This window comes from Alosa sapidissima, chromosome 17 (genome assembly GCF_018492685.1).
Source record: "Alosa sapidissima isolate fAloSap1 chromosome 17, fAloSap1.pri, whole genome shotgun sequence".
Classification (NCBI taxonomy): domain Eukaryota; kingdom Metazoa; phylum Chordata; class Actinopteri; order Clupeiformes; family Clupeidae; genus Alosa; species Alosa sapidissima.
In genome coordinates, this window is record NC_055973.1 from 34,765,481 (window position 1) to 34,793,269 (window position 27,789).

A 27,789-nucleotide genomic window follows, 5' to 3' on the forward strand; every position below is an offset into this window, starting at 1 on the left:
GTGCTTGCTATGAGATTTATTTTACACTACTTGGGCCAATGGTAGAATTCTCTAAAAGCAACATGATGTTGATATTTTATGAAGCCATGAATGAATCATCATGCCTATGATCCAAACATAGACTACATGATCAAATAGCCTAGTTAGGCCTACAGTACCTAAATTGTCTGGTATAAACCAAATCAACTCTCCACTATGTGTCTGCAGTTAATATGTATGCAATGTTAGAACATGTTGGCTTAACAAGTTACCAGTCCAGAACACACAGAAAATTGCAACAGAAAGTTGCCTTTATAATCAACTACTATTTGTTCCAACAGCATTTAAACAAAGCATTTATAAAATTGAAAAAAAAAAAAAAAAAAAAATATATATATATATATATATATATATATATATATATATAAATAAATAAAAGAAGTAAAATAAAATACTGTTACTGTAGTAATGTACCACATTATCCCAAGCTTCAAAGAGCTCCCCATGTCTGTGACAGGCAGACGTGACACCGCTAAATTCTCAGCTTGTTTATACCCCACACTGAACGCGTAAGAAAGGCCCATCACTCTGGGGTGTAGTAGCCTACTCTCTGGGATTTATGCACCAAGGTAACTGAAGTATCCAATTTGTGTCTTGAAATTATGTTTGAAATAAATGTCTTAGAACAAAAACTTTGGGTAGGCCTATAGACTTGTATTTTATAGTTAGGCTAGTGAAAACAAGTTGATCAGTTGGCTAGTTGAGTTTGTTATCAATAAACATAACAGCTAATGTCATGTTGAGCAGGAGATAGGCTACCATAAATCCTCAAATTATGCCCGGGATTGATTCTATTTATAGCCGGACAAATAAAGGCAGGTTCCCATATTTGCCTATACCATACCAACAATTGCCATCAGTCCACCAGCACTAGAAGACATTGCTTCGATTTAAGTCAATGAAATAACACCTCTTCTTAATATTTTATTATATTGTTGGTTGGATTAATAAAGTCGTTTTCCTACCATGGGTCTCCAACACACGTTCCTAAGCTCATTGTCTTGCCGCCCCTTTCGAGCTAATTGCTAGGCTGAAGCCTACTACATTTAAACACAATCGTTGCGTGTCTCAAGGCATTCCAGCCTACGAATTTAATAAAAAGTAGCCTACTAAATCATGCATAATTAAACAATAACTCAATTTAGACTACTTGGCTACGCAAAAAGGTTTCTATTACAGCACAACCCCTATTCAATGAATGGCTGCCTTGTCTCGCAATAAACAGCGGTGGAAATCCTGACACTTTTTCAACTGCATGAAACATAACAGTGAACCATCAAATATCTCCCAGAGTTCAGTGCCCATCAGTCCCAACATTTAGCAATATAATCAAACAGTCCAAAAGTAAATTAGATCCCAAACCAAACCGAAAATGTTATGCTTTTGATAGCCTACAGTATGCCGCTCCAAACGAAATGCATCTCTAATGATGGTTGTTGGTAGACAAACTGGCTTCAGATATCCAACAGAGTGAATATGATGAATATGAGATTGTGCAGTCTTACAGTACTGTAGATGGCTGTGGTTAGTGATGTGATGCTGTTAATGGGGAGTTTTACATAGTTAGCGCAAACCCTATAGGTTATTATTTATTTAGCGTACCTATAAGGCTTTCCTTATCAAAAGTGAGGGGGACGACAGCCGTCTCTTCAGCGCTGCGGGGGACATATCCCCCACGTCCCCCGTGCCCTCTGCGCCCCTGAATGGATGCAACCGCGAGATACGCTTGTCATAGGCGCCGATACCGTGGGTGCTCCGTCTCTCGGGCACCCACTGAAAACATCGAGTACCCACGTGTGCCAGCTTACAGTTCCGGCTAAATTTACATTCATTTAAAATCAAACATCGCAGTTTATGTTAAATTCAGTATCTCTCATAATGTGATTGGATATGTTGCTGTCAATTCCCTACTCCATATACTAACCACCAATGAGAGCGAGGAAAATTCCTGACACTTCCCACCTGAAGAATTAACGCAAGGCTTTGTCGGGTCTTCAGCCCCGAATGTTTAAAAAGTATATAGCCCTGAATATCATTTTAAAAGTAGTCTGACAAAGCTTATCGTTTTGTGACAGCTAAACACTGGTACCTCATAGAACGTCTATAACATAGCCTAGGTGGTCGCAACTCACAAAAGTAAAGCAGATAGAAAGAACTCACGCAAATCTAGCCTACAACACGCAGACAGCTTCATGCGCAGGGGAGAGAGGGCGCGCGCGCACAGGTGCTTTATGATTGTTGGCTTCTGATGGTATCTTGCTAATTCACTGAACTGCATTAGGTGACACAAATGGTATTGCCTTTATCTTATAACTCCTTGTCTGAGCGACTACCAGGCCTATGGTTTTTAAAAGTCAGATGTTCCCTGACAAAGACATTCGAAAATTAATTTTCATTTTCAAATGAATGTTTATTGACTTGAAAAATACACAAATTTTTGCAAACTCCCTTCATTCAACCCTTGAAGACATCGCGGTCTGGTGCGCTATGTAGATCGTTTCTCGTACCATTTAATTTCTCAGAATTTAGGTCTACTAGGCCTACAATAACGTCATCACCAAATACATCTTTTATTTTTAGTTGATCAACCACAAAGAGTAGCATAGGCCTACTGTGCACAGTGCACTGACGACTGTAGCAGCCCAAGGTAACCAGTTGTTGTAGATGAGAGGCAACCCCTTGTTTCAGATAGCCTGGACAACATGTTACCTAGGTGTTGCCTACGTTATTAATTAATGGTAGCCTACAATAGTTTATTGATTCGCGTAACATACTGTATTAGTTGGCTCAAAGAGTAGGGAACCAGGATGGAGAGAGTCACGCGTGTGTTGCTTTAGCGGGATCGAATCCAGGTTAATGCTAGTTTTCAAAACATATATTTTTTTACATGTCTTTTGTCCGAGTGGCTGTAATGTAGCCGAGCGCTCATGGCGTATGAAAAGAGACTTCAAACCGCCTAAAACAACTTGTTTGTGAATGTCTGAAAACTGCTGCAGCGCATGCACAAGCAAGAAAACCAGTAGGTGGAGAAACCAGAAGGCACACAACACCGGACTGATTATAAGGCTATTTCGCATAGGCTACTCAATGGTGCTATTTCACACGCATTATAGCGACCCCCACTCACCGGGGATAGGTGGAAGGTGTTAATAGACGATTGGCGTAGCCTACAGTGGACTAGGGCTGTCAAAATTGCTCAAAAATGACGTTCGAATATCCCCTCTAAAATAAACACATGTATTCGAATATATTGGAATATCTAGGCTATATTAGATAGATAGATAGATGATAGATAGATACTTTATTGATCTTCAAGGGGAAATTCAAGGGTCTCAGTAGCATACAGACATAACACACAACATGCACTTACAACAGAAATGGTAAACATTAGTATAGTATAAACATATAACTAAACTCCACTGTACAATAAAGACAGTAGAAGATAAGATAAGAAACTAACAATACTAAATACACTATATAAGTTAAATTAAGAAAGTCCAATGTGCTTGAGGGTGATCAAGCATAAGACGCTTGTAGTGACAGGGCCAGGACTGGTGAGGTGCTAAAGGGAGTGAGTGTCATGGTGAAGGTGCAAACAGCAGTCCAACCATAGTCCTTAGTTGTGTGTGCCTGGCAAGGTGCTCAAGAGAGTGGGTGTCATGGTGAAGGTGCAAAAAGTAGTCCAACATTAGTCCAACAGTGCAACAGTAAGGTCTAGAGACCAGCATAAATAATATAGACAAATAGGAGAGTAAAGTGTAATGTAGACAAGGTAAAATAAAAAACTATTTCAGTGCAAGAACAGGTTGAGTTAACAGTGTAGCAGTAAAACAGTAGTGAAAACATTAGGCTGTGTACAGTAGTAAAACAGTAGTAAGCAGTAGTGGGCAGTCAGTACTCAAAAAACATGGACATGGAGAGGGTGGAGAGGCAGACAGACTAAGCAGAGAAGTCTATCTCTCCTCTTCCCTTTAGTGAGGCATTGAACAGTTCAGTGGCCCTAGGAACAAATGACTTCCTCAGCCTTTCAGTTGTGCATGGCAGTGAGCGAAGTCTCCAGCTGATCAAGCTCTTTTGGTTTTTGATAGTGCTGTAGAGCGGATGACATTCATTGTCCAAGATGTTGATCAGTTTGTTTAGGGTCCTTTTGTCAGCTATTGAAGTGATGCACTCCAGTTCAGCTCACACTACAGAGACAGCTTTCCTTACCAGCCTGTCAAGTCGCCCAACATCCTTCTTCTTTGTGCTTCCTCCCCAGCATACCACTGCATAGAAGAGGGCACTGGCCACAACAGACTGATAGAACATCCTGAGGAGCTTGCTGCACATTGAAGGACCGCAGCCTCCTCAGGAAGTACAGCCTGCTCTGTCCTTTCTTGTAGAGTGCATCAGTGTTGGCTGACCAGTCCAGTTTATTGTCCAGGTGGAGACCCAGGTACTTGTAGGTGCTAACCACCTCCACATTGACCCCATCAATGGAGACTGGTAGCAGAGCGGGCTTAGACCTTCGGAAATCCACCACCATCTCCTTGGTCTTTGAAGTGTTAAGTTGAAGGTGATTGAGTTTGCACCACTGCACAAAGTCTTCCACCAGGCTCCTGTACTCCTCCTCTTGCTCGTCCCTGATACACCCCACAATTGCAGTATCATCAGAAAACTTCTGCATGTGGCATGACTCGGTGTTGTAGCGGAAGTCAGATGTGTACAGGGTGAACAGGACTGGAGAGAGCACAGTTCCCTGTGGCGCTCCGGTGCTGCTGATCACAGTGTCAGAGAGGCAGTTCTTCAGTCTGACGAACTGTGGTCGCTCGGTCAGGTAATCTGTAATCCAGGTTACCAGGTGAGCGTCCACACCCATCTGCAAAAGCTTGTCTCCCAGTCTGAGGGGTTGGATGGTGTTAAAAGCACTTGAGAAATCAAAGAACATGATTCTCACAGCACTTTTCCCCTTGTCTAGGTGAGAATGTGTCCTGTGTAGAAGAAAAGTGATGGCATCGTCCACGCCCACTTTCTCCTGGTATGCAATCTGTAAAGGGTCTAGTGCATGGCGTACCTGGGGTCTGAGCATACCTAAGACCAGCCGCTCCATTGTTTTCATCACATGTGATGTTAGAGCGACAGGCGTGAAGTCATTAAGCTCACTGGGGTGTGGTTTCTTGGGAACATGATGTCTTCCAGTGTTGGAACTTGTCCGAGACATAGACTCCAGTTGAAGATGTGCTTCAGTGGCTCCCCCAGTTCAGCAGCACAGGCCTTGAGCAGCCTTGGACACACAGTCTGTCAGGCCCGGCTGCCTTACGAGGATGGAGTTTCCTTAAGAGATAACTTACTTGGTCCGTTGAAATGATGGGGGGGATGAGGGGAGTGGAGGGTGAGGAGGAGGAGGGGTGCTTTTGTGAGGGTTGTCGTGTGGCTAGAGACTGATGGCCATTGGCTGAAGTCATTGTTGTCGCACTGCTCGTGGTCACCATGTGGGGGAGAGGTGCGATAGCCTGATCAGCAGTGATGATGGAGGGGGGGAAGGGAGGGGAGGGGGGCAGCATCTGAGGTCTGTGTGTCTGATGGCTGTTGACTGAGGTCGTTGTCACCTCTTTGTTCGTGGTAGCCATGTGGGGGAGGGGTGCAATATCCAGTGATGGTGGGGGTGAGTGTTGCACTGGTAATGAGGTGGGGTGGGGGCTGGGGGGTGGGCAATCGAATCTGTTGTAATATTTGCGCATTATGTCAGTGAAGCGCATCATGTCATCTGTTTTTAACTTTTTGTATGGTTATTGCTTGACAGGGGGGATCCCAAGCAGCTTTCAGCCATAAGGCATTTCCCAATTCACCCGACACTGATATTCAAAATGTTGAAACTATTTCTGCATAGCCTATAAGCAGTTTAATTAAATGTAATGTTAGTTGTAAACAAACGGGCTACTTGGTGAGGCTTGGCCTCACAGATGCGCTCATGCCTTAAACGGGCCTATTAACTGACCGCCCAATTCACATTCCCAAGGGTCTATGAATTGTTAATCCAACGAACGCAACTTTCCACCTCTGAGACAGCTTAAAAGAAGTCTAGAGGACTCCTAACTCACTAAGACCTACTTACTGTAGGCTACGCAAACCACAGGCCTTTTATTTGGGCAAGCCTGCATTCGAGGCAGGCCTTCTGTTGAAGAATTTTATATAAATCTTGCGCTAACAGTAATCCTCCTACCCCCGCTACCACAGCTGTGGATAGTGTGGCATGCTCACGCTTTATGTTTCTTTCTTGCAAACTAGGCCTATAGCCCAACCATCTACGTCTTCAAAAAATAACAACTTGCCGGTTATATGCTGCTATTCCGACATGCCGCTACTTAGACATTGGCGTCTAATTGTCGAAGTGGCGGCATTAACATTAATTTTCAAGCGTCCCACAACTGCGACATTTTTTTTTCCATTGCCGGAGTAGCGACACTTGACCTTTTTTCAAACGTCCTGCCATTCCGACACAAGGTCATTAACAGTGGCGTAGCCAGGATTTTTCAACGGAGTGGACTTTTGCGAAGTAGGCTAGGCCTAGGGTGGGCCTTTATTTTTTTATTCCAATATGGGTAGTATAGTATAGGCCTACAGTAATCGTCCCAACTTTAAACAACACACAATTTCATCACAGCTCAGACGATTCATGGCAAAAAATAAAATAAAAGGCTACATTGATAAATAGCAGGGGCAACAGGATTGGATTCTATAATAGCCTACGCACAAGAACTTCAACTGAAAGGTTAGTCGCGTCTCAAGGAGTCCAAGAGTGCGCCTCACACAAACCAGCTCCGTTGAACAGTGTATTTTTCGTGTTTAAGAGCTAAAAAAGTTGATTAGAGAGTCACATTTGAAATGTTGGGTAGCCTAAATTATATAGCCTATAGCGCGTGCATCTCAGAGGAAGAGATTTTGGAGAGAGAGAGAGGATTTAACCTAGGTGATGATTATTTGTGTCTGGTGGTAATTAGACTTGAGTATGAATACCTACGAATTGTTTTGAATAAAAAAAGATAAGACAATAAATGAAATGTGACCCTACCAGTCGTTTTGGTAAAATTTACAAAATTAAGTTATTGTACTCACACGAACGGCCATAAACTAAGCTTTCCAACAATATGTATATCGAGGGTATTGCAAATAGTATTGGGTGTTGGATATAGTCGCCGACCCTCATTAGATGTGGATATTTGGAGGTAAGAATAGCCTTCAAGAAACAAGGTTATCGCAGTTGCTGTGAGACATACGGCCCTTCTCCAGTCTCTCTCAAAATCAAAACACACCCAATTCACGCTTGGACTCTGGGGGTTATTTGAACGTTCGTTGTGAAGTGGTTTACTGTAAAAGGAGCGTTGGATATCCTGCCTGTCTTTGCACAATTATAGGGCCATGATAATGCATGCGCTAGCCTAAAGTCGAGAGAAAGCCTAAATAAATATGCAGACATGTTATGTGCAATTCAACAACTGCACGCCTGACATATAAAAGATATAGGCCTAGCCTACAACATTATTGTGTAGTAAATTGAGTTTATCCAACCTGCTGGCAAGCCAAAATGCGTTGCACATGGCTTTATCATTGTCCTCTAAAATGCAATATAAGCAACTATATCGCACATCCAGTTTGAACACCCTGATGGACACTGAACTCTGGGGGTTATTTGAACGTTCACTGAAGTGGTTTAGGCTACTGGAGCGTAAGAATTCCGCCCGTCTTTGCGCAATTGGCCATTGATTGACGGCCATTAATTAATTAATATAGGTGGCCTGCACGCACAGAGTTTGTTTGATGCATGGAGTTTCCGACCGTTTTCCCCTGAGAGCTTAGAGAATAAAATGAGGAGAGCTACCTGTGTTTTACATAATGTGTAACATTTATTCACATGGCCAGTTCAAAATCACCTAAGGTTTTGACTGAAATGTGTGCTGATATCAATTATTGGGAAAAACATTGTTTAGTGGATGGCGGGTGGATTGTTGATGTAGCTGCAGGTGCAGATTACATGACTACAGCTCATCCATGCATATAGGATGTTGGAATTTGATAGGATACAGGAACTGCAGAGATAAATTGAAAATGAGGATCGGTAGCCTAATGTCGGAATAGTGGTACTAAAAAAATCGGAGTAGGGGCATGTCTAAATAGAGGCATGTCGTAATAACGGTATGTCGTAATAGAGGGTTGTCGTAATAATGGGATGTCGTAATAAAGAGTGAACCCCCAACTTGCCAGATATGCCTTCATATCTTTGGGTTTCATTCAGCATTTTGTTCTTCCACTGGAAATGACTCTTCTACATTTGCTGCCTGCTGCATCCTTTCTGTTTGTATTGTTTAGAAAATGTTTGACGTCTTGAGTTAATGCATTAAACCAGGGGTCTCAAACTCAAATGAGCTGGGGGCCAATTCTGCCAACGTCATCTGATTGGAGGGCCGGCTATTTCTGAAAATGCAATGTTCTTTTTTTCAAATACCACACAAAACTGCAAACAGAAAGTGCAAGTGTTTTTATCTAGTTTTAGACACCTGTGCTAGCAACCTTAGCTTATAAATAAAATAAGGATAAAATAAATATTAATACAAATTATAAAATAAATGAAAAACATAAAAACAGGTATGTGTGTGTGTTTCACACCAAATAAAAATATTTCCTCTCATAACTTTTTTAAACCTGGCAAACTAGGCATCAGGGTTAAGAAAGCCATTGCCAACACCATTGGATTTTTATATCAAAATGTCAAAAGGCCATGGCTTGAAAGTGGTAAGAGATAAAGTCCTACTGTAAATGTAAAAATCTTTGAGTAAAACAAAAGTTTATGAAGGGGGTAAATTTACCCATGTAATTTGTCACTGGATGGCAAGCACCTCAAATTATGCACCTTTCAGTAAATACTGGATGAACATATTTAAGCAGGTTTACTTTCCTTTTTTCATATTACCCACATAACAAATTAACAGGAAAACACCTAAGATGTTGTGGTTTAGTAATAGATTACTACAATATAGGCCTACAATAAAGTATTCTGGTCAAACAGTTCCTATCGCGGGTAATCTGCAGTACCCAGAAGTTTGCATCATATTGCGGGTGACTTTGTAGTTCTTTAGAGCCCTATTTCTACTAGCCCTGCTGTCTGTACCACATCCATTACGGACACTATCACGATTACCACTGCAACCTCCAAGCTATGTTGGGCAGAGGGTCGAAACAAGCATGGTATGCTTAGTGGACACCGTTGTATACACGCACCTCCATTCACAGACGCACCGTGACTATCACTGTCATAGACGATCGATCATAATCTCCAAAAGGATATTCTCCTTCAGAATTAGAATAGGTGAATAACATAGCTTACCTAAGACTTAATCACACGTGAACGTTTTTCAACATTTGGTGTAGGCCTATTTCTGCTTCAATTTCTGCAACACTATGGCCTGCATCGCTTCCGCGTCATTACATATGCACGTCTTTGTGTTTCTCGCGTGTAATACAAGTATTTCCTGAAAACTTTGCGCAGCGATTTTGGGTTTGAATCAAGCTCTGGATGTCTTGCACATAGTGGAGCAGAGTAGGCCTACAAATGAGATGTCACCGTACCTGGATCTATCGTCTATTTTAATCAGTATCGTTGTTTGTCGCAATTAATAGCCTCAAGGGCCGGATTACATTATTATTTTGTCATACGTCGCGGGCCGGAATTGGGCAGGACGCGGGCCGGATTTGGCCCGCGGGCCGGGTGTTTGAGACCCCTGCATTAAACATTGTTTGCTGGTAACCAGCCAAAAATTGCCTACAGATTCTTGCATGCGTACATTCTCTATTCTCTCCAAAATGTGCCCGTTCTATAGGCTGGCCAAGTGCGTAATTCTGCGGCATAAAGCAGATGTATTTGTTTATCGTACAGAAAAATAAAAATAACCTGTCAAGCAGTCAATTGACTACATTGCAGTCGATAAGTAGGGCAAATTACGAAACCAAAATGTGGGTCATAGTTGTCTAAGCCTCTGCTGTGAGGCCAAACCCATGAACAAAGACGCATTGATATCTGCAATAGAGTTTTTTTTGGCGAAACAAGCTCACAGCCGAACGAGTCATAGCACTGATGGGAGAGGCAACTGGCATGTGATCTCCCCACGGGCCAATGGATGTACAAGTTTTCTCCTGTGCCTACGATATTTAATCCAGTGTTTTGTCAAGTTGCAAAATGCTATTCGTTTTAACGAATTTTTATGATAGTATGAAGTACTTTTTGTATAGGGTACTATCTTAATCGCTTTACACTCAATACTTGACCAATGGCTATTGCATCTGTCTATTGAAAGTGAAAATGTGGCATGTGATCTACTGTGTAGGGTTCATAAAATAAAATAAAAAGATTGCTAATGGCCTACAAGCTGATCTGGGGTGCGTTTCCCGTACAACTACGGAGGTTAGCTTTTTAACAGGATGCATCGTTTAACTAACCAACATGTAAGTTGCGACTGTTTCCCAAAACTGTCGTACTTACATAGTACTGTAAGTTTGGACCATGATAGTTTCCAAACTTAGTCTGGACTAAGGTAGAGTTAATGACGTTTAGTAGCACGTGAACGGGCACCTGCACATACTTCTGTGGCGCATTGCGTTAAGGCCGGCAGATGACCGCCGCCGTTGCACAGCAGTTACCAGTCCCCTGTCCAAGAGTTCGAATCTGGGTTAAGTTTTTGACAACAATATTGACATCGTTGTTTACCTAAGTTTATCTTTTGTGCAGATCATATTATCAAAATCAGAATCAGCCTTCTTGGCTTGGTTTGCGTAAACTAACAAGGACCCCCCTCCCCCTCCATGAAAATCAAAGGCTACATATTCTCAGCTGACTCGTCAAAAAGTGCACACCACCTTATTATTATCTGCAGGTGTGTGACTTTTACTTACGTGCACATGGCTGCAAATTGACTTTTAATTTATGTATTTTCTGCCTTGGAAATTTTAAAATATGGATGTATGGTGGTTAGAAGTGTAAATATCAATTAGAAACCTAAATATATTTATAATTATTAATTTGCAAACAAATAACTGGCGTCAGTGACGTCTTTGACATGAAGATCCCTGGAACTATGCTTCTACTAGCATTCTACCACAGGTCGAGAGGTGTAGTTGTAACTATACACAACTTTACGATAGTGGTTGCGAACGTTCGTTGCTACTATGGTTTTGGGAAACACTAACATAGTGTAACGATGCATTGGACTATGTAAGTTCCAAATATGAATGTAATTCTGCGGCATAAAGCAGAAGTATTTGTTTATTGTACAGAAAAATAAAAATGACATGTCAAACAGTCAATTGACTACATTGCAGTCAAGAAGTAGGGCAAATTAATTTACGAAACCAAAACGTGAGTCATACTGTAGTTGTCTAAGCCTCTATAGCGTAGCCTGTTAAAAACGTCGTAGAAGCCTACCCAAGGCTACAGATTAATTCTGAACAGTTATTTCTCTACTGGCTCAATTATCACACCACTGTTTTGATTTGCGTAGTTGCGTTACCCCACACCCTGACAATAATGTAGACAGCAAACCTGTAACGGTACCTACCACACACACACACACATAACTTCCTTAACTTCCTTCTGGGTAAATAAGGTATCTCTTATTTATCTATAAATCTATATAGACAGACCTGTTAAGGTAAAATACTCACACACACACACACTTAAACATGCACAGACACACATAAACACACATACACACACATGCACACACACACCATTGTTAATCTCCCTTCACTCTCCATCTGATGGACATCATGATGATCCATGTGTCTGGCCATCACACTAATCCTGTGTGTGTGTGTGTGTGTTTATGTGTGTGTATTTATGTGTGTCTGTGCGTGTTTGTGTGTGTGTGTGTGTTTATGTGTGTGTATTTATGTGTGTGTGTTTATGTGTGTGTATTTATGTGTGTCTGTGCGTGTTTGTGTGTGTGTGTGTTTATGTGTGTGTGTGTGTGTTTATGTGTGTGTGTTTATGTGTGTGTGTTTATGTGTGTGTATTTATGTGTGTGTGTTTATGTGTGTGTATTTATGTGTGTGTTTATGTGTGTCTGTGCGTGTTTGTGTGTGTGTGTGTTTATGTGTGTCTGTGCGTGTTTGTGTGTGTGTGTGTTTATGTGTGTGTGTGTGTGTTTATGTGTGTGTATTTATGTGTGTGTGTTTATGTGTGTGTGTTTATGTGTGTCTGTGCGTGTTTGTGTGTGTGTGTGTTTATATGTGTCTGTGCGTGTTTGTGTGTGTGTGTGTCAGACTAAGCCAGTGGCATTTGCAGTGCGCACCAATGTCAGCTTCTCTCCTGTTCCGGAGGACGAGGTCCCTGTGCCCGGAATGGCTGTTGCATTTGAAGCCAAAGACTTTCTCCATGTCAAAGAGGTTTGTTCCTCACACACACATACACTTATGCTTGTGTGTCACATACACACTAATGTTTGTGTGTCACACATACACACACATACACACGTATACTTGTGTGTCACACATACACACTTATGCTTGTGTGTCACACATACACACACACACATACACACTTATGCTTGTGTGTCACACATACACACACTTATACACACTTCTGCTTGTGTGTGTGTGTGTAGAAGTTTAACAACAACTGGTGGATTGGGCGTCTGGTGAAGGAGAGCAGTGAGGTGGGATTCATCCCGAGTCCAGTCAAGCTGGAGACCAGCCGCCTCCAGCAGGAACACCGGGCCAAGCACAGCAAGTTCAGGTACACACACACACACACACATACCCAAACACACACTTATCAGCACACACATATTTACATTCATCAGCCCACACACACACACATATTTACATTCATCAGCCTACACACACACACACACACACACACACATTTACATTCATCAGCACACAGACACACACACATTTACATTCATCATCAGCCCAGATAGCAAACATACACTGGGACGGAACTGGGCCACACCTACCACAACGTCCGGCACGGATCTGCATAATGGATCTGATCCGGCGTCCAAACGCACATCGGTCCAAAACTGGTCTGGATCCGTTTGACGGAGGGCTAAGACTGGCCCAGTTCCGTATGATAGTCTGTGTTAATGACGTGTTCCAGATCTGCTTATCATATGCAATACGGGTCCGCTTTATTGTGTGTGGTACGGACCCGTTTATCAGATATCAGCTGGCTTTATTGACATGTGAAATGTGATTGGTTGCTAATTAATTATCCTGAAAAATCTGTTTGCTACACATTTGCTAACAGGTTCGTTATAGGTTCACCCAGGCTAAAGTTCGTAACGTTTTCCCAACAGATCAACTAATAAACATAAGCTAGGCTACAAACATAATAGGGGGGTAAAAAAAACTTTACAAATAAGTGTCTTATTATTTTTTTTATTCAACAACCTGGCTGTAGAAGTGCAATCCCAGACAAGTCGTGTTAATTCCACTGTTCCCATCGATATTCAGGCTGTCTTCCTCAGTCATCTCCATGGTCAATCTGAAACAACACAAAATAAACATTAGCCATTTATTCCTTTTTGAAAATAGGCTAAGTCACAATTACACTCGTTTTTTTAGTCACAATTACACTCGTTTTTATCATCAGTGATCCTGTTAGCGTTATCACTGTTTTTTCCAAAATAGGTGATGGCTGTTTTGCTCAAGCTAAGCTAGTAGCCTATATTGCTGGAAAATAATAGTATAAACTTACAGTAAAGTTATCAATCGCTCGGCTGCTTGTTGTTGTCTCTGAATAAACCAACAGAGATAAAAAGCAGATAGCCTACCTTGAAAAGTTGGGCTCTGTCCTAGTCCAACCGCAGGCTGGCAAATCATGTCAAAAGATTGATAGTGCGTAAACCAAAGATCCTTGATTAACGTTAGTGCTTGGACTTCTGCATGCGTGGCAAGAATATGGGGTTGTTTCATAGCACTGTTTGATCTGACACAAACAACAATTGACTACTTTTACCACTGCTAGGTAATAATAAAAATAATGAAACGAACATATGATCAATATTGAGCCAACTATATCTTCTTTTCCAGCCTTACTGTAGAAATGAAGTGGCCATGGGAACATAGTGCACCCCCATGGTTTCTAAATTTGTGCCATTCCAAAATACCTTTTTTTTTTCTTTAGCAGCCAGTTGACAATGAAGTAGGGAAAGGTCAATTTAGCAGAATCAGCACCTTAATTAATATCATTACCACCTGGGTCTGCTGTGAAAAAATGGTCCTTCGGCTCATATCCGTATCACAGGTTTGGGCCAAATCAGTGTTTTGTATTTTAAACGCATCTCCTGACTTCCAGTTGAGTTGCGTAAATCGGACCTGGGACAAATCTGTAAACCGGTGATAAAACAGCATTACTAGCAGAGCTAAAGCCTCTATCAGGAGCATATCTGGCCCACAGTCAGATACCGTATGTCCGCTACAGGCGGATCTAAAGGCTTTTATGCAGATTCGGCCCAAAGGAAATTGCTATCTGGGAGCACACACACACACATACACACATATTGATCAGACACTGTTTAAAGTGACTTGCATGTCAACTATTTTAAAAGGGACTACATTGTCCGGAGCAACAACGGTGGAAGCTGGGAATTGAACCCACAACTTTTCAGGCTACTTCTCAGGCATGCTAGTCCCACTCCTTAACCACTATACTACCACCACCCACCACGCTAGCACAGCTCCTTAATCACTATATACTACCACCACCCACCACGCTAGCACAGCTCCTTAACCACTATACTACCACCACCCATATACTACCACCACCCATCACGCTAGTCCCACTCCTTAACCACTATACTACCACATACACATACAAACACACACATGCACACACACACATACAAACACACACATGCACACGTACACATACACATACAAAAACACACATGCACACGCACACATACAAACACACACATGCACACGTACACATACAAAAACACACATGCACATGTACACATACAAAAACACACATGCACACGTACACATACACACGTACACATACAAACACACACATGCACACACAAACACACACATGCACACGCACACATACAATCACACACATACACATACAAACACACACACGCACACATACACATACAAACACATGCATGCACACTCACACATACAAACACACACATGCACACGTACGCATAAACTATGGACACACGGGCCTACCAGTTAAAGTCGACACACAGCTTTATCTCCCTCTGAAACCAAACGACCAGATCGATCCAAGATCGACAGTCTCACATCCTGCCTTGCTGAAATTAAGTCCTGGATGGCACACAACTTTCTGCAGCTTAATGAAAGCAAGTGTGAGATTGTCCTCTTTAGTCCCCCAAACTCAGTCAGTACCATCTCCAGCAGCCTAGGCCCCCTCTCCACCCTCTCCACCCTCACTAGGCCCCCTCTCCACCCTCTCCACCCTCACTAGGCCCCCTCTCCACCCTCACTAGGCCCCTCTCCACCCTCACTAGGCCCCCTCTCCACCCTCAATAGGCCCCATGCTAGGAATCTGGGTGTCATTTTTGACTCAGAGCTCCGGTTTGACAGGCAGATAAATGACGTGGTGAAAGCCAGCTTTTTTCAACTTAGAAATATTGCAAAGATTAAGACCCTTCTCAACCCCCCAGATCTTGAAAGGGTAATTCATGCTCTCATCACATCACGACAAGACTACTGCAACTCCCTCTATACCGGCATCACTGAATCATCCCTGTCCCGCCTGCAGCTAGTCCTAAACGCAGCTGCTAGACTGTTAACGATGGCTCCAGATTATCTATGCTGTGTCCTTTTGCAGCAGGGCGATGGCAAACTCTTAGTGTGTGTGTGTGTGTGTGTGTGTGTGTGTCCTTTTGCAGCAGGGCGATGGCAAACTCTTAGTGTGTGTGTGTGTGTGTGTGTGTGCTGTGTCCTTTTGCAGCAGGGCGATGGCAAACTCTTAGTGTGTGTGTGTGTGTGTGTGTGTGTGTGCTGTGTCCTTTTGCAGCAGGGCGATGGCAAACTCTTCCTCCAGCTTAGGGGACATCATACCAAGCTCCAGAAAATCCACCCCTCCCTCCTCTGGTAAGTGCTGAGCCTCAGGTATGGGTGTGTGTGTGTGTGAGAGAGAGAGAGATAGAGAGAGAGAGAGAGAGAGAGATTTACATGTCCAATTAAAGCTTCTTTATGGCAAGCAGGCAAAAGGAAAACATCACTGCATGGGAATCTCAGTGGTTACGAGTGACAATTCAACTTAGACATACAGTAGAGTGATACACACACAAACACAAACTCAACTTTATACACACACTGAGACATACAGTACAGTGATACATACACAAACACACACTCAACTGTATACACACACTGAGACACACACACCAGGAATGGAAATTGGCACCTGCCACCAGACAAATGCGGGTGAATTTGTGTACTGGCAGGTGAATTTGGGTAACTTACTTGGTGGGATAGATCAGTGGTTCTTAAACTTTTTGTCTGGCGACCCTACAAAAAAGTATGGCGAGGTCTGGCGACCCCACTTTCCCCAAACCCATTCTAAGTCCTTACTCAAATACCCCCCTCAAACGTTAACAACTAAATCAAGCAAAAACTTGAAAGCAGAGTAATTCATTTTATTTACTCCATATGAACAAGAACCGAGAAAACCAAACAATCACAATTAAACAAATGTAGGCTGCCGCCATATCAGATCAGAACACAAGCACACACACACACACACACACACATGCAGCATTAGGCCTACAACGTTACTTTAATTATATTTATGGCAAAACAATAACGCTATTTTCTTATTTCCCTTTTCTGGTTTACTATCTGACAATTTCAATGGGAAGGGTGGGCCTGCTTCCCTGAACATAGCAAGTTAATTCAAGGAGGAATGCTGCATAAGGCGACACAGGGTTACGTGCAGCTATTCTGACATGCCGCTACTTAGACATTGGCATCTAATTGTCGAAGTGGCGGCATTAACATTGATTTTCAAGCGTCCCACTATTGCAACATTTTTTTTTCCATTGTCGGAGTAGCGACCTTTTCTTTCAAACGTCCAGCCATTTCGACACGAGGTCATTAACAGTGGCATAGCCAGGATTTTTCAACGGAGTGGACTTTTGCGAAGTATAGGCCTAGGGCCTAGCCTTCAAGAAACAAGGTTATTGCAGTTGCTGTGAGACATTCGGCCAGGGTTCACCCTTTATTACGACATCCCGTTATTACGACAACCCTCTATTACAACATACCGTTATTACGCCTCTATTTAGACATGCCCCTACTTTATCTCTGCAGTTCCTGTATCCTATCAAATTCCAACATCCTATGCATGGATGAGCTGTAGTCATGTCATCTGCACCTGCAGCTACATCAACAATCCACCCGTCATCCACTCCAAACAATGTTTTTCCCAATAATTGATATCGGCACATTTCAGTCAAAACCTCAGCTGATTTTGAACTGGCCATGTGAATAAATGTTACACATTATGTAAAACACAGGTAGCTCTCCTCATTTTATTCTCTAAGCTCTCAGGGGAAAACGGTCGGAAACTCCATGCATCAAACAAACTCTGTGCATGCAGGCCACCTATATTAATTAATTAATGGCCAATTGCGCAAAGACGGGCGGAATTCTTACGCTCCAGTAGCCCAAACCACTTCAGTGAACGTTCAAATAACCCCCAGAGTTCAGTGTCCATCAGGGTGTTGAAACTGGATGTGCGATATATTCAAGTTGCTTATTGCATATAGAGGACAATGATAACAACGCATTTTGGCTTGCCAGCAGGTTGGATAAACTCAATTTACTACACAATAATGTAGGTAGGCTTAGCCTATATCTTTTATATGTCATGCGTGTAGTTGTTGAATTGCACATAACATGTCTGCATATTTATTTAGTCTTCTTTCTCTCCACTCTAGGCTAGCGCATGCATTATCATGGCCCTATAATTGTGCAAAGACCGGCGGGATATCCGACGCTCCTTTTACAGTATACCACTTCACAACGAACGTTCAAATAACCCCCAGAGTTCAGTGTCCATCAGTCCCAACATTTAGAAGCATTATCGAAAAGTCCAAGCGTGAATTGGGTGTGTTTTGATTTTGAGAGAGACTGGAGAAGGGCCGTATGTCTTACAGAAACTGCGATAACCTTGTTTCTTGAAGGCTATCCTTACCTCCAAATATCCACATCTAATGAGGGTCGGCGACTATCCAATACCCAGTACTATCTGCAATACCCTCGATATACATAATATTGTTGGAAAGCTTAGTTTATGGCCGTTCGTGTGAGTACAATAACTTAATTTTGTAAATTTTACCAAAACAACTGGTTTCGCCTTGCAGGGTCACATTTCATTTGTTGTTTATCTTTTTATATTCAAAACAATTTGTAGGTATCCATACTCAAGTCTAATTACCACCAGGCACAAATAATCATCACCTAGGTTAAATCCTCTCTCTCTCTCCAAAATCTCTCTTCCTCTGAGATGCACGCGCTATAGGCTATAATTTAGGCTACCTGACATTTCAAATGTGACTCTCTAATCAACTTTTTTAGCTCTTAAACACGAAAAATACACTGTTCAACGGAGCTGGTGTGTGTGAGGCGCACTCTTGGACTCCTTCAGGTTGTCTTGGACTCCTTTCGGTTGAAGTTATTGTGCATAGGCCTATTATAGAATCCAATCCTGTTGCCCCTGCTATTTATCAATGTAGCCTTTTATTGTTTTTTTGCCATGAATCGTCTGAGCTGTGATGAAATCGTGTGTTGTTTAAAGTTGGGACGATTACTGTAGGCCTATGCTGCCCATATTGGAATAAAAAAATAAATGCCCACCCTAGGCCTACTTCGCAAAAGTCCACTCCGTTGAAAAATCCTGGCTACGCCACTGTTAATGACCTTGTGTCGAAATGGCAGGACGTTTGAAACCGACAATGGGAACAATGGGAAAAAAAATGTCGCAGTAGTGGGACACTTGAAAATTAATGTTAATGCCGCCACTTCGAGCTACAGCGCATTGAATCAGTGCGTGCAATACCGGAGCTAGCGTGCGTGTGAGCCACTTTATCAGAGCGATATTGTCAACGTCAGCGAGTATTTGCATTAGATTATCGTCTAATGGCATCAAAAAAGTTTACCCGAAATTAAGTGTTGGGTCTTCTATTCGCGGACCCTGATTCTGAAGGGGAATATCTGCCTTCAGAAAACGGTGATTCGTTTAGTGAGGCTTCAGATGCATCCCTGCCTTGCAATGAGGACGAAGGACAAAGTGAGAGTTTAGCTTACACCAAGCACAAACGTTGAATCGTTTGCCCAATGTCACTGGGGGGAATAATGTTTCACGGGGTCGGAGTGCTCATCGGGAAGTTAGCAGGGTGTTAGTGGTGTGGCGAACGAGGCTGGAGGTAGCCTAATGTCTATGTAGCGCTAGCTTCTGTCTTCTGACTGTGTGCCTCTCCGCAATCGCGGCGACAGTAACCTGGTGGAGCCTTTGTCTAATGCCACTGGGTATGTTAGACGAGGTCGAAGTGCTCATAGGACAGTTAGGGGGGAACGTAGAGGCAGTGTGGGGAGTCGCAATGAGAATGACAGTGGGCCTAGTCCGAGCTGCGCAAATTCTCTCCACTCTGCGCGCACGAGGCAGATCTGGCCATGCTGCTCACAGCAGGAGCAGAGGTGGTGACACGGGGCAGGAGAGCCATTAGGCCATGCATAGTCTATCACAAGATGATGGGAATGCCGGCCCTGTATGGATAGGATATGGATATGGATAGTCATCATCTCTACAGCAAAAGTCCTGCTACATAAAAAAAAAAATTGTCAGCCATTTATTAGTAATGATTTACACTGTTGATTTGCTATCTATTTCCCTGACCATTAAGGACATACACTATGTGTTCTTTTTTGTGTGTTCTTGTCCTTGTGATGTGTGTGTCTTTGTCAGCTAAGAAAAAAACAACAACAAAAAAACATCAACAAAAACAACAAAAAGAATACAAATACTAACATTGTCTCTTGTCTTGTCTCGTCATCTCACTCCTGATCTGTGCCTTGCCGTGGCAAGTGAGCTTTTGAACTAAACAGGTCTTGTCTAAATGTGTTTGTGTGTCATCTGAATAATATATATGTGCCCCATACATGGAATCAGAGTGCCTACTGTATGTAGTAAATCGAAAATCACTACAGCAAAAGGCCAGCCTACCGCTACATGCATTTGGTTTGTTTCTGCCATTTATTAGTAATGATTTACACAGTTTGTTTACTACTTAGTATTTACCTGAGCATTCAGTATTGTGCAATATAGCATACAGAAGGTGAGGGACATTTTGGGGGGAAAGAAGTGGTGCATTTTATCATTCAAACATGCAACTTTTCATGAAAATTCTATAATCCAAGATGGCCGCCACCATATGACGTCATAATATGCAAATTAGATATAAACATTTAATCCCTACATAAACTTTTGGTCATCCTTAATATTTCTCTAATTTTCAGAAAGTCTCTATCTCTTATCACTTTTAAGATATAGCCTTTTGAAATGAAGATGTCAAAATCGAACGTTTCGAAAAAAACCCTCTGGCGCCTAAAGGGTTAAACTTTCAACAACTTTGTTTCGCCTGCCTCGGCGATTCGCTCTCATTTCGCCCAACCAGGGTGAATTTCGTCTCCATTCAACCTCAATGAGAGCGAAGCGAAATTTCGGTGTGTGAAAACTGACCATTGATGATTTTAAGCATGCATGTATTTAAGTTTCTTAAAAGAAATGCATGCTTCTTAAATACATGCATGCTTAGCATTTGAGCTGTGCTTAAATTGGTCAATGCATAATTTCATAACAGGCCAAATAAAAAACTAATGTTAAATATAGCCTACATATCTGTAAATATTACAATCAGATGATGCAGGCTACACAGCATAGTTAGATCAAGTTGGATAGCTCCACAACTCACGCCAAAGGATTGTCTTAAAAAGAAGTTCGGTGTGATATTTACCTAAAGTTTGTTAAAACATGATACTGATTGTGAAATGCATGGATTCCAGTTGCTTCCAGTAGCAGCAACTGGAATCCATGCATTTCCACTGAATTATTTTTGGAATCTGATCCCTTATCATACCTGTTCATTTGTACTTGTCGCACGACTTATCAGGACTACATTCAAGATGGCGTCGAACGGTGAACTTCCTGAAGGTACTGTCTGTTAAATCGTCTTGGAAATAAACTACCAGTGCTTTTTCAAAGTTCTCAATGTCTCGTTTTGAATGTCAGGGCCCTCGGAAGTCTACCAATGAAGTGTGGAGTGTAAATGGTGTAAAACAGTGATTTATTTGCATGGCTAGCCCGATGCCCGAGGCACCCCCACTGAAAACCTGTTGGTAGCATCAGCTATCTAGCGCCAGATTTCGGAGTGCAGGGGACAATGAGCTATGAGACAAAAGTTCACACTCGGTATCATATTTCAACACACTTTAGGTCAATATCACACCAAACTTCTCCTTTAAAGGAGCCACGCCACTTTTATGACACTATGGGATATGAATGCTGTTCTGTTGACCTTTAGTTTTGTTGCTACTGTGCATGGAGGACAGGCCCATTATGAGTTCTTTCCAACATTGGTGGTAGTTTTAGAGAAAAATTCATCACATTTTAATCGTATAAATCGTATAATGCCGATAACCGTGATCATTTAGTTTACTTTAATCATGATAAAAAATGTTGCCATCTTTGCTGCCATCTTCAGGGGAAAGTCCGTAGGAGTCGATTGCTGAGCGTGGAGTAACACGCTCTGGAAATTCACAATTTCGTCGCCGTTTTTTTTTTTTTTTAAAGAAAAACCATAGTCCAGTATTTCTTTCGAAATTGAAATGAAGTTGTAGGACTATGTTTTTTTTTTTTTTTTTTAAAAACGGCGACGAAATTGTGAATTTCCAGAGCGTGTTACTCCACACTCAGCAATCGACTCCTACAGACTTTCCCCTTAAGATGGCAGCAAAGATGGCAACATTTCCGGAAAGGTACTGGCTTGATGAAATTCATTCTGGACTCTCTATCCGACCACATAAAGACCTCGGGATACTTCGGTTTGGCTTTAGGGACCCTCTACTCCCTACCACGTAAGTGTAATGTTGTTTGGAACTGTAGAAGAGGTATAAAAATAGCGTTTTGTAGCGGCGAAATGACATGCCCGGGTCACTTCCAGGATAGCAAGTTTTGACTAAAAACGGTAAAATCGAACTTTCTCAAAACACACCCGAATGACATGATTTGGATGTCAACTCAACGTATGTACTCCCAATCATCGGTAAATTGATCTAAAGTGCATTTTACTCCGGATAATTCCTTTAATACACACACTGACACAAACACACACTCTCTATCTCAACTTAATACACACACACACTCAAATTACACACAAACACCCTGTTACGGCTGCCTTGTGCTGCAACATTAACCCTTAGAACCCGATTGACGCAAAGTGCGTCAAAAAACACACCCTTTCTTCTCTGTTACATTGCCCCGCGACTGTTCATCATAACGAGATAAAACCTGTATTTTATGACAGAGAAGAAGTGGGGCTTTCCAAAGAGACTACGCACTTGTCTGTACGATCAAGTATGAAAATGTAAAAAAATCATGAAATTAAATAAAATTGCATCATATTTAAAGTCTATACTTCTTGGCGTTCACCTGCGCACCCATTACTCTCGTTTGAATTACTCGCGAACCCGTGATCGCATAGATATGGCAAGCATATCAGATGAAAGAGGAGAAACAGGGCTATCCATTGGTACCATGGATATCGATCTTTCTGGCTTATAAAAACAGACGAAGTGATTGCAAAATATTAACGTCATGTACACAAACCAACGCTGCACACCCATTACTCTCGGAGTAATTACTCGCGGACCCGTGATCGCATAGATATGGCAAGCATATCAGAAGAAAGAGGAGACACAGAGCTATCATTTGATACCAAATACATCCTTCTGGGTTATAAAACAGACGAAGTGACAGCAAAATAATAACTTCATATAGCTGGACTTACCCCACGTTTTTGTCTGTTTTTGTGGCAAAGCATGTTTATAATCCAACGCTATCGTGTGTTTCTCTATGGCAAAACATGTTCATAATCCGGTTTTGAGATCCTAGCAAATTCCTGCATGGCATCCAATTCAAGGCTCACATTGCATCCCAATTTGTTCAACAAAGAAACACCTTTGCCTTTACTTTGTTCAAGGCAATGCAGTAAAAAGTTGAGAATCATCATGAGTGCATACACCATAGTCACACATGCTAACAGGCAAACTTGGGTCAAGTCAGGTCAGATCAGTTCGTGTCACAGATATGGAGCACAGAATGGTCATTTTTCATCACTAAATAAAAAATGGCATTTATTTCCGTAAATCACACACCACATATTTCTGTAAATTGCTCAGCCCCAGAGTATCCCTCCAACATGGCAATTATATTGCCCGTTTCAGGACAGTCTGCCCTACATGAAATGCATGTAGAGGTCTGAGCTTGCTGTGGTGAGATACAGGTCAAAATATAAGAATTTTTATAATATGATTTTTATATTTTAATTCTTTAAAAATCAAAATAAAATCAATGCTAGTACTAATACATTAAATGATGGCAGATCTGGATAGCCTAGACTCTGCTGAAAAAAACAATATATAATATGTGTGTGTGGCACTTACAATGACCAGAATAAATCCTTATGAATAAAGGTAGTGAAAATGCCCTAAAAACAGCTTAGGGTTCTAAGGGTTAACGAGTCCAAGACAACAGCATTTCAAAAGTCGACTTTGAATTTGTTAATACAAAAAATGTCTAGGGGTTAAATATAATGAAAAAAGTATTTGAGCTGGATGTGTGCATGCGTGTGTAGTTCAGTAGCTGAAAATCAAAAATGAGAGTGACAGAAAGATGGGAGGAGGAGCGTAAAATGCACCCTGTATGTACGAAAACTGCCCATTAAAGCGCACGTCTATTTTGCACCTAAATATTTCCACCCACTGTGTATGGTCGCACTAATGGGATGTCTGACTAACGGGATGTTGGACCAATGGTCTGACCCCGGAGCAAGGCGTTATTTACCAGATGAGCTAAAGGTTTGATAAATACGATGTTAACATAACTGTCATAGCATGCGGTTTCTGCGGGTTCATCATGGCGCTGATAACGCTACGTTTGCAAATATACGTACATCTGGCCGTGTGTATCAACACACACCCAAACACAAGGAGATCTACGAACACATGTTCACACAGATGCATACACATGTAACGGAGGCGAACTGAGTTAGCACGCTAGTTGCACGTGTAAATCCTCACAGCCCTAACCTTAAGAACGCTTATAACCGCTGAGTTGGAAGCCTGGGCTTTTAGCTCAGTGGTTAGAGCGTTCGACTCCCATGCTGGTGTGTGTGGAGGTGTGCGGGTTCGAGGGCCATGAGTGGTGGACGAATTACGACCTCTGTTACACACACTCATCCACATACACACTTATTCATTCGTTTTCATACATGCATACACACATTTTGTGGGTACGCATACACACACACACACACACACACACACAAATGTTTGCCCCATTAATGACGTAAGTCTCATCTGTGTGCTCATCTTCATATGATCAAATTTAATTCATGCAGATTCATTTTGCATTATTCCACTGCAGTCCCGAGGATCTCCCCTCCCACTGCAGCGTTGCCATGTGTGTGTTGCATAACTATGTGCCTGTGTGTGTTGTGTGTGTGTGTGTGTGTTTAGCCCTGGACATTGACATCACAGAGTTAGAATTTGAGGAGATTGATGCTCCTCCCCCCCAACGTTCCCCGAAGACCAATCCAAACTCAGCCCCGCCCCCTTTAGCCAAAGAGAAACGAATACCCTTCTTTAAGAAGGTAACCATGGATACACTTCCTATCACTCTGTGTCTAATGTAACCACGGATACACTTCCTATCACTCTGTGTCTAATGTAACCATGGATACGCTTCCTATCGCTCTGTGTCTACTGTAACCACGGATACACTTCCTATCGCTCTGTCTACTGTAACCACGGATACACTTCCTATCGCTCTGTCTACTGTAACCACGGATACACTTCCTATCACTCTGTGTCGACCGTTTACCTGCCCGAAAGCTGCTGCTCTTGCCACAGCAATCACACACACACACCACTATTCTCTCTGTAATACACACACACACACACCACTATTATCTCGGTAATACACACACACATTACATTACATTACATTACATTACATTTGGCTGACGCTTTTTAACCAAAGCGACTAACAACATGGTAAACAGTAACACAGTAACACACACACAGACACAAACAGTAACACACACACAGACACCACTGTTCTCTCTGTAATACACACACACACCACTATTCTCTCTGTAATACACACACACACACACCACTCTTCTCTCTGTAATACACACACACACACTACTGTTCTCTCTATAATACACACACACACCACTGTTCTCTCTGTAATACACACACACACACACACACACACACATCACTGTTCTCTCTGTAATACACACACACACACACACCACTGTTCTCTCTGTAATACACACACACACGCACACCACTGTTCTCTCTGTAATACACACACACACCATGTTATCTCTGTAATACACACACACACACACACCACTGTTCTCTCTGTAATACACACACACACACCACTGTTCTCTCTGTTACAGACACACACATAGATAGATAGATAGATATAAAATAATGTTAAATAAATAAATCACCACTCTCTTTGTAATACACACACACACACAGACACACATACAAACATCATGGCTCTCTCTCTCTCTCACACACACACACAGACACGCTGTGCAGTGCTGCACTCTCTGGGTTTGTCATCAGGTTCCACAACTGAATCGCATGCCTACTCATGCATACTCACACTCCCCTTCCTTTACTCCCCTTCTCCTCCTCCTCCTCTCCTCTCCTCTCTCTCTCCTCCTCCTCCTCCTCTTCTCTCCTCTCTCTCTCCTCCCCCTCCTCCTCTTCTCTCTCTCTCCTCCTCCTCTTCTCTCCTCTCTCTCTCCTCCCCATCCTCCTCTTCTCTCCTCCCCCTCCTCCTCTTCTCTCCTCTCTCTCTCCTCCCCCTCCTCCTCTTCTCTCTCTCTTCTTTCCTCCTCTTCTCTCCTCCTCCTCCTCTCTCTCTCCTCCTCTTCTCTCCTCCTCCTCCTCTTCTCTCTCTCTCTCTCCTCCTCTTCTCTCCTCCTCCTCCTCCTCTCTCTCTTCTTTCCTCCTCTTCTCTCTCTCCTCCTCTTCTCTCCTCCTCCTCCTCCTCTCTCTCTTCTTTCCTCCTCCTCCTCCTCTTCTCTCCTCTCTCTCTCCTCCCCCTCCTCCTCTTCTCTCTCTCTTCTTTCCTCCTCTTCTCTCCTCCTCCTCTTCTCTCTCTCTCCTCCTCCTCCTCTCTCCTCCTCCTCTTCTCTCCTCTCTCTCTCCTCCTCCCCCTCTTCTCTCCTCCTCCTCCTCTTCTCTCCTCCTCCTCCTCTCTCTCTCCCAGCCAAGCTGAAGCAGAGGTCGGTAAGTTCTGTCTGCTTGCCCCCCCCCGCCCCGCCCCCCCGCCCCAAACCCCTGTAATATTGCTTTCCCTAGGAGTGTAGGTGTCTACTCATGCATGCTTGGCTTTGCTTGATCTGTCACTAAAGGCCCTTTAGACAATGCAACAGGCACTATTGTGCCTTCCTTTCAGTGGTGCGCACCATGCCATGATGAAGCAGAGCGTAGCCATGATGGGTAGCTTCTGCATGAAGCAGAGTGTAGCCATGCATGCTGCAGCCAAAGTATAGGGCTGTTGATGCACTAACTGCATTGCACCTAAGGGGCTTTCAGTGTCTGTAAGAGTTTGGTTATGTGTGTGCATGTGAGTTCAACATGTCCTTCAAGACGTTTCTATAAGCTCAGTACCGTGAGAGCACAATGTCTCATGACAACATCAGAACATCTCATGACAACATCAGAACATCTCATGTAGTCTGTGTCCTCCATGTGTCCTTGACCAACCCCAGGCTGAGGACACAGGCCACAGCTCACACATTAACCTAGCAGAGCCACTAGAACTAGAAATATCACACATTTCATGTTTGATATGCTTATATTCAGTCAGACATTGTTTCTTTAGAGAGTTTCCTCTCATGCATATTAAACAGGGATATTGGAGAACTGCAGAATGGCATGAGACATGTTCTATATGGAGGTTTTATGGGACATATCTTTAATTATTTGTGTCAATCTATCTTTTATTCTATGTGTCAATCTATTGGTCAATACATATGTCAATAATTACATAAGTTAATATACAATTAATTATTTTAATTTATAGCAGGCAGCATGGTGAAAGGTTTTTTTGCAAAGAAAGAATTATCAAAAGCTAATAAATTAGTAAAATTACAGTAAAACTTTAATCTTCTTAAAGTAAGCAACTATTACATTTAGGAGCAATGCTATTTGAGGGTGTTGTGTATAAACTGCAGGACAGTGTTAGGACAGCAAGTTAAAAAACAAAACCATATTAATACCATATTAACTGCCCCATGTATTATTCTCATAGCTGAAGAGGTATAAACCTCGGCTGACAGCACCCATTGCAGGTCTACGGTGCTGCTATCCGCTTTTGCTCACACGTCTCATTTACAAGTTCCTCCATGATTATAGCTGGTCTGG

General features: G+C 42.4%; 1 protein-coding gene across 3 annotated transcripts in view; it reads left to right on the top strand.

The window, feature by feature from the left end:
* Positions 1-27,789, top strand: part of cacnb2a (calcium channel, voltage-dependent, beta 2a) — a 67,973-nt gene that overhangs the window by 19,229 nt on the left and 20,955 nt on the right. For 2 of the 3 annotated variants that reach the window (XM_042067303.1, XM_042067305.1), the window contains 4 exons: positions 12,331-12,453; positions 12,672-12,802; positions 16,064-16,140; positions 24,847-24,980. In XM_042067303.1, the coding sequence (XP_041923237.1) occupies positions 12,331-12,453; positions 12,672-12,802; positions 16,064-16,140; positions 24,847-24,980 (465 nt within the window). Of the gene's footprint in view, positions 1-12,330; positions 12,454-12,671; positions 12,803-16,063; positions 16,141-24,846; positions 24,981-26,629; positions 26,650-27,789 lie in introns of all 3 variants that reach the window. The other variant, XM_042067304.1, reaches the window with a different exon arrangement.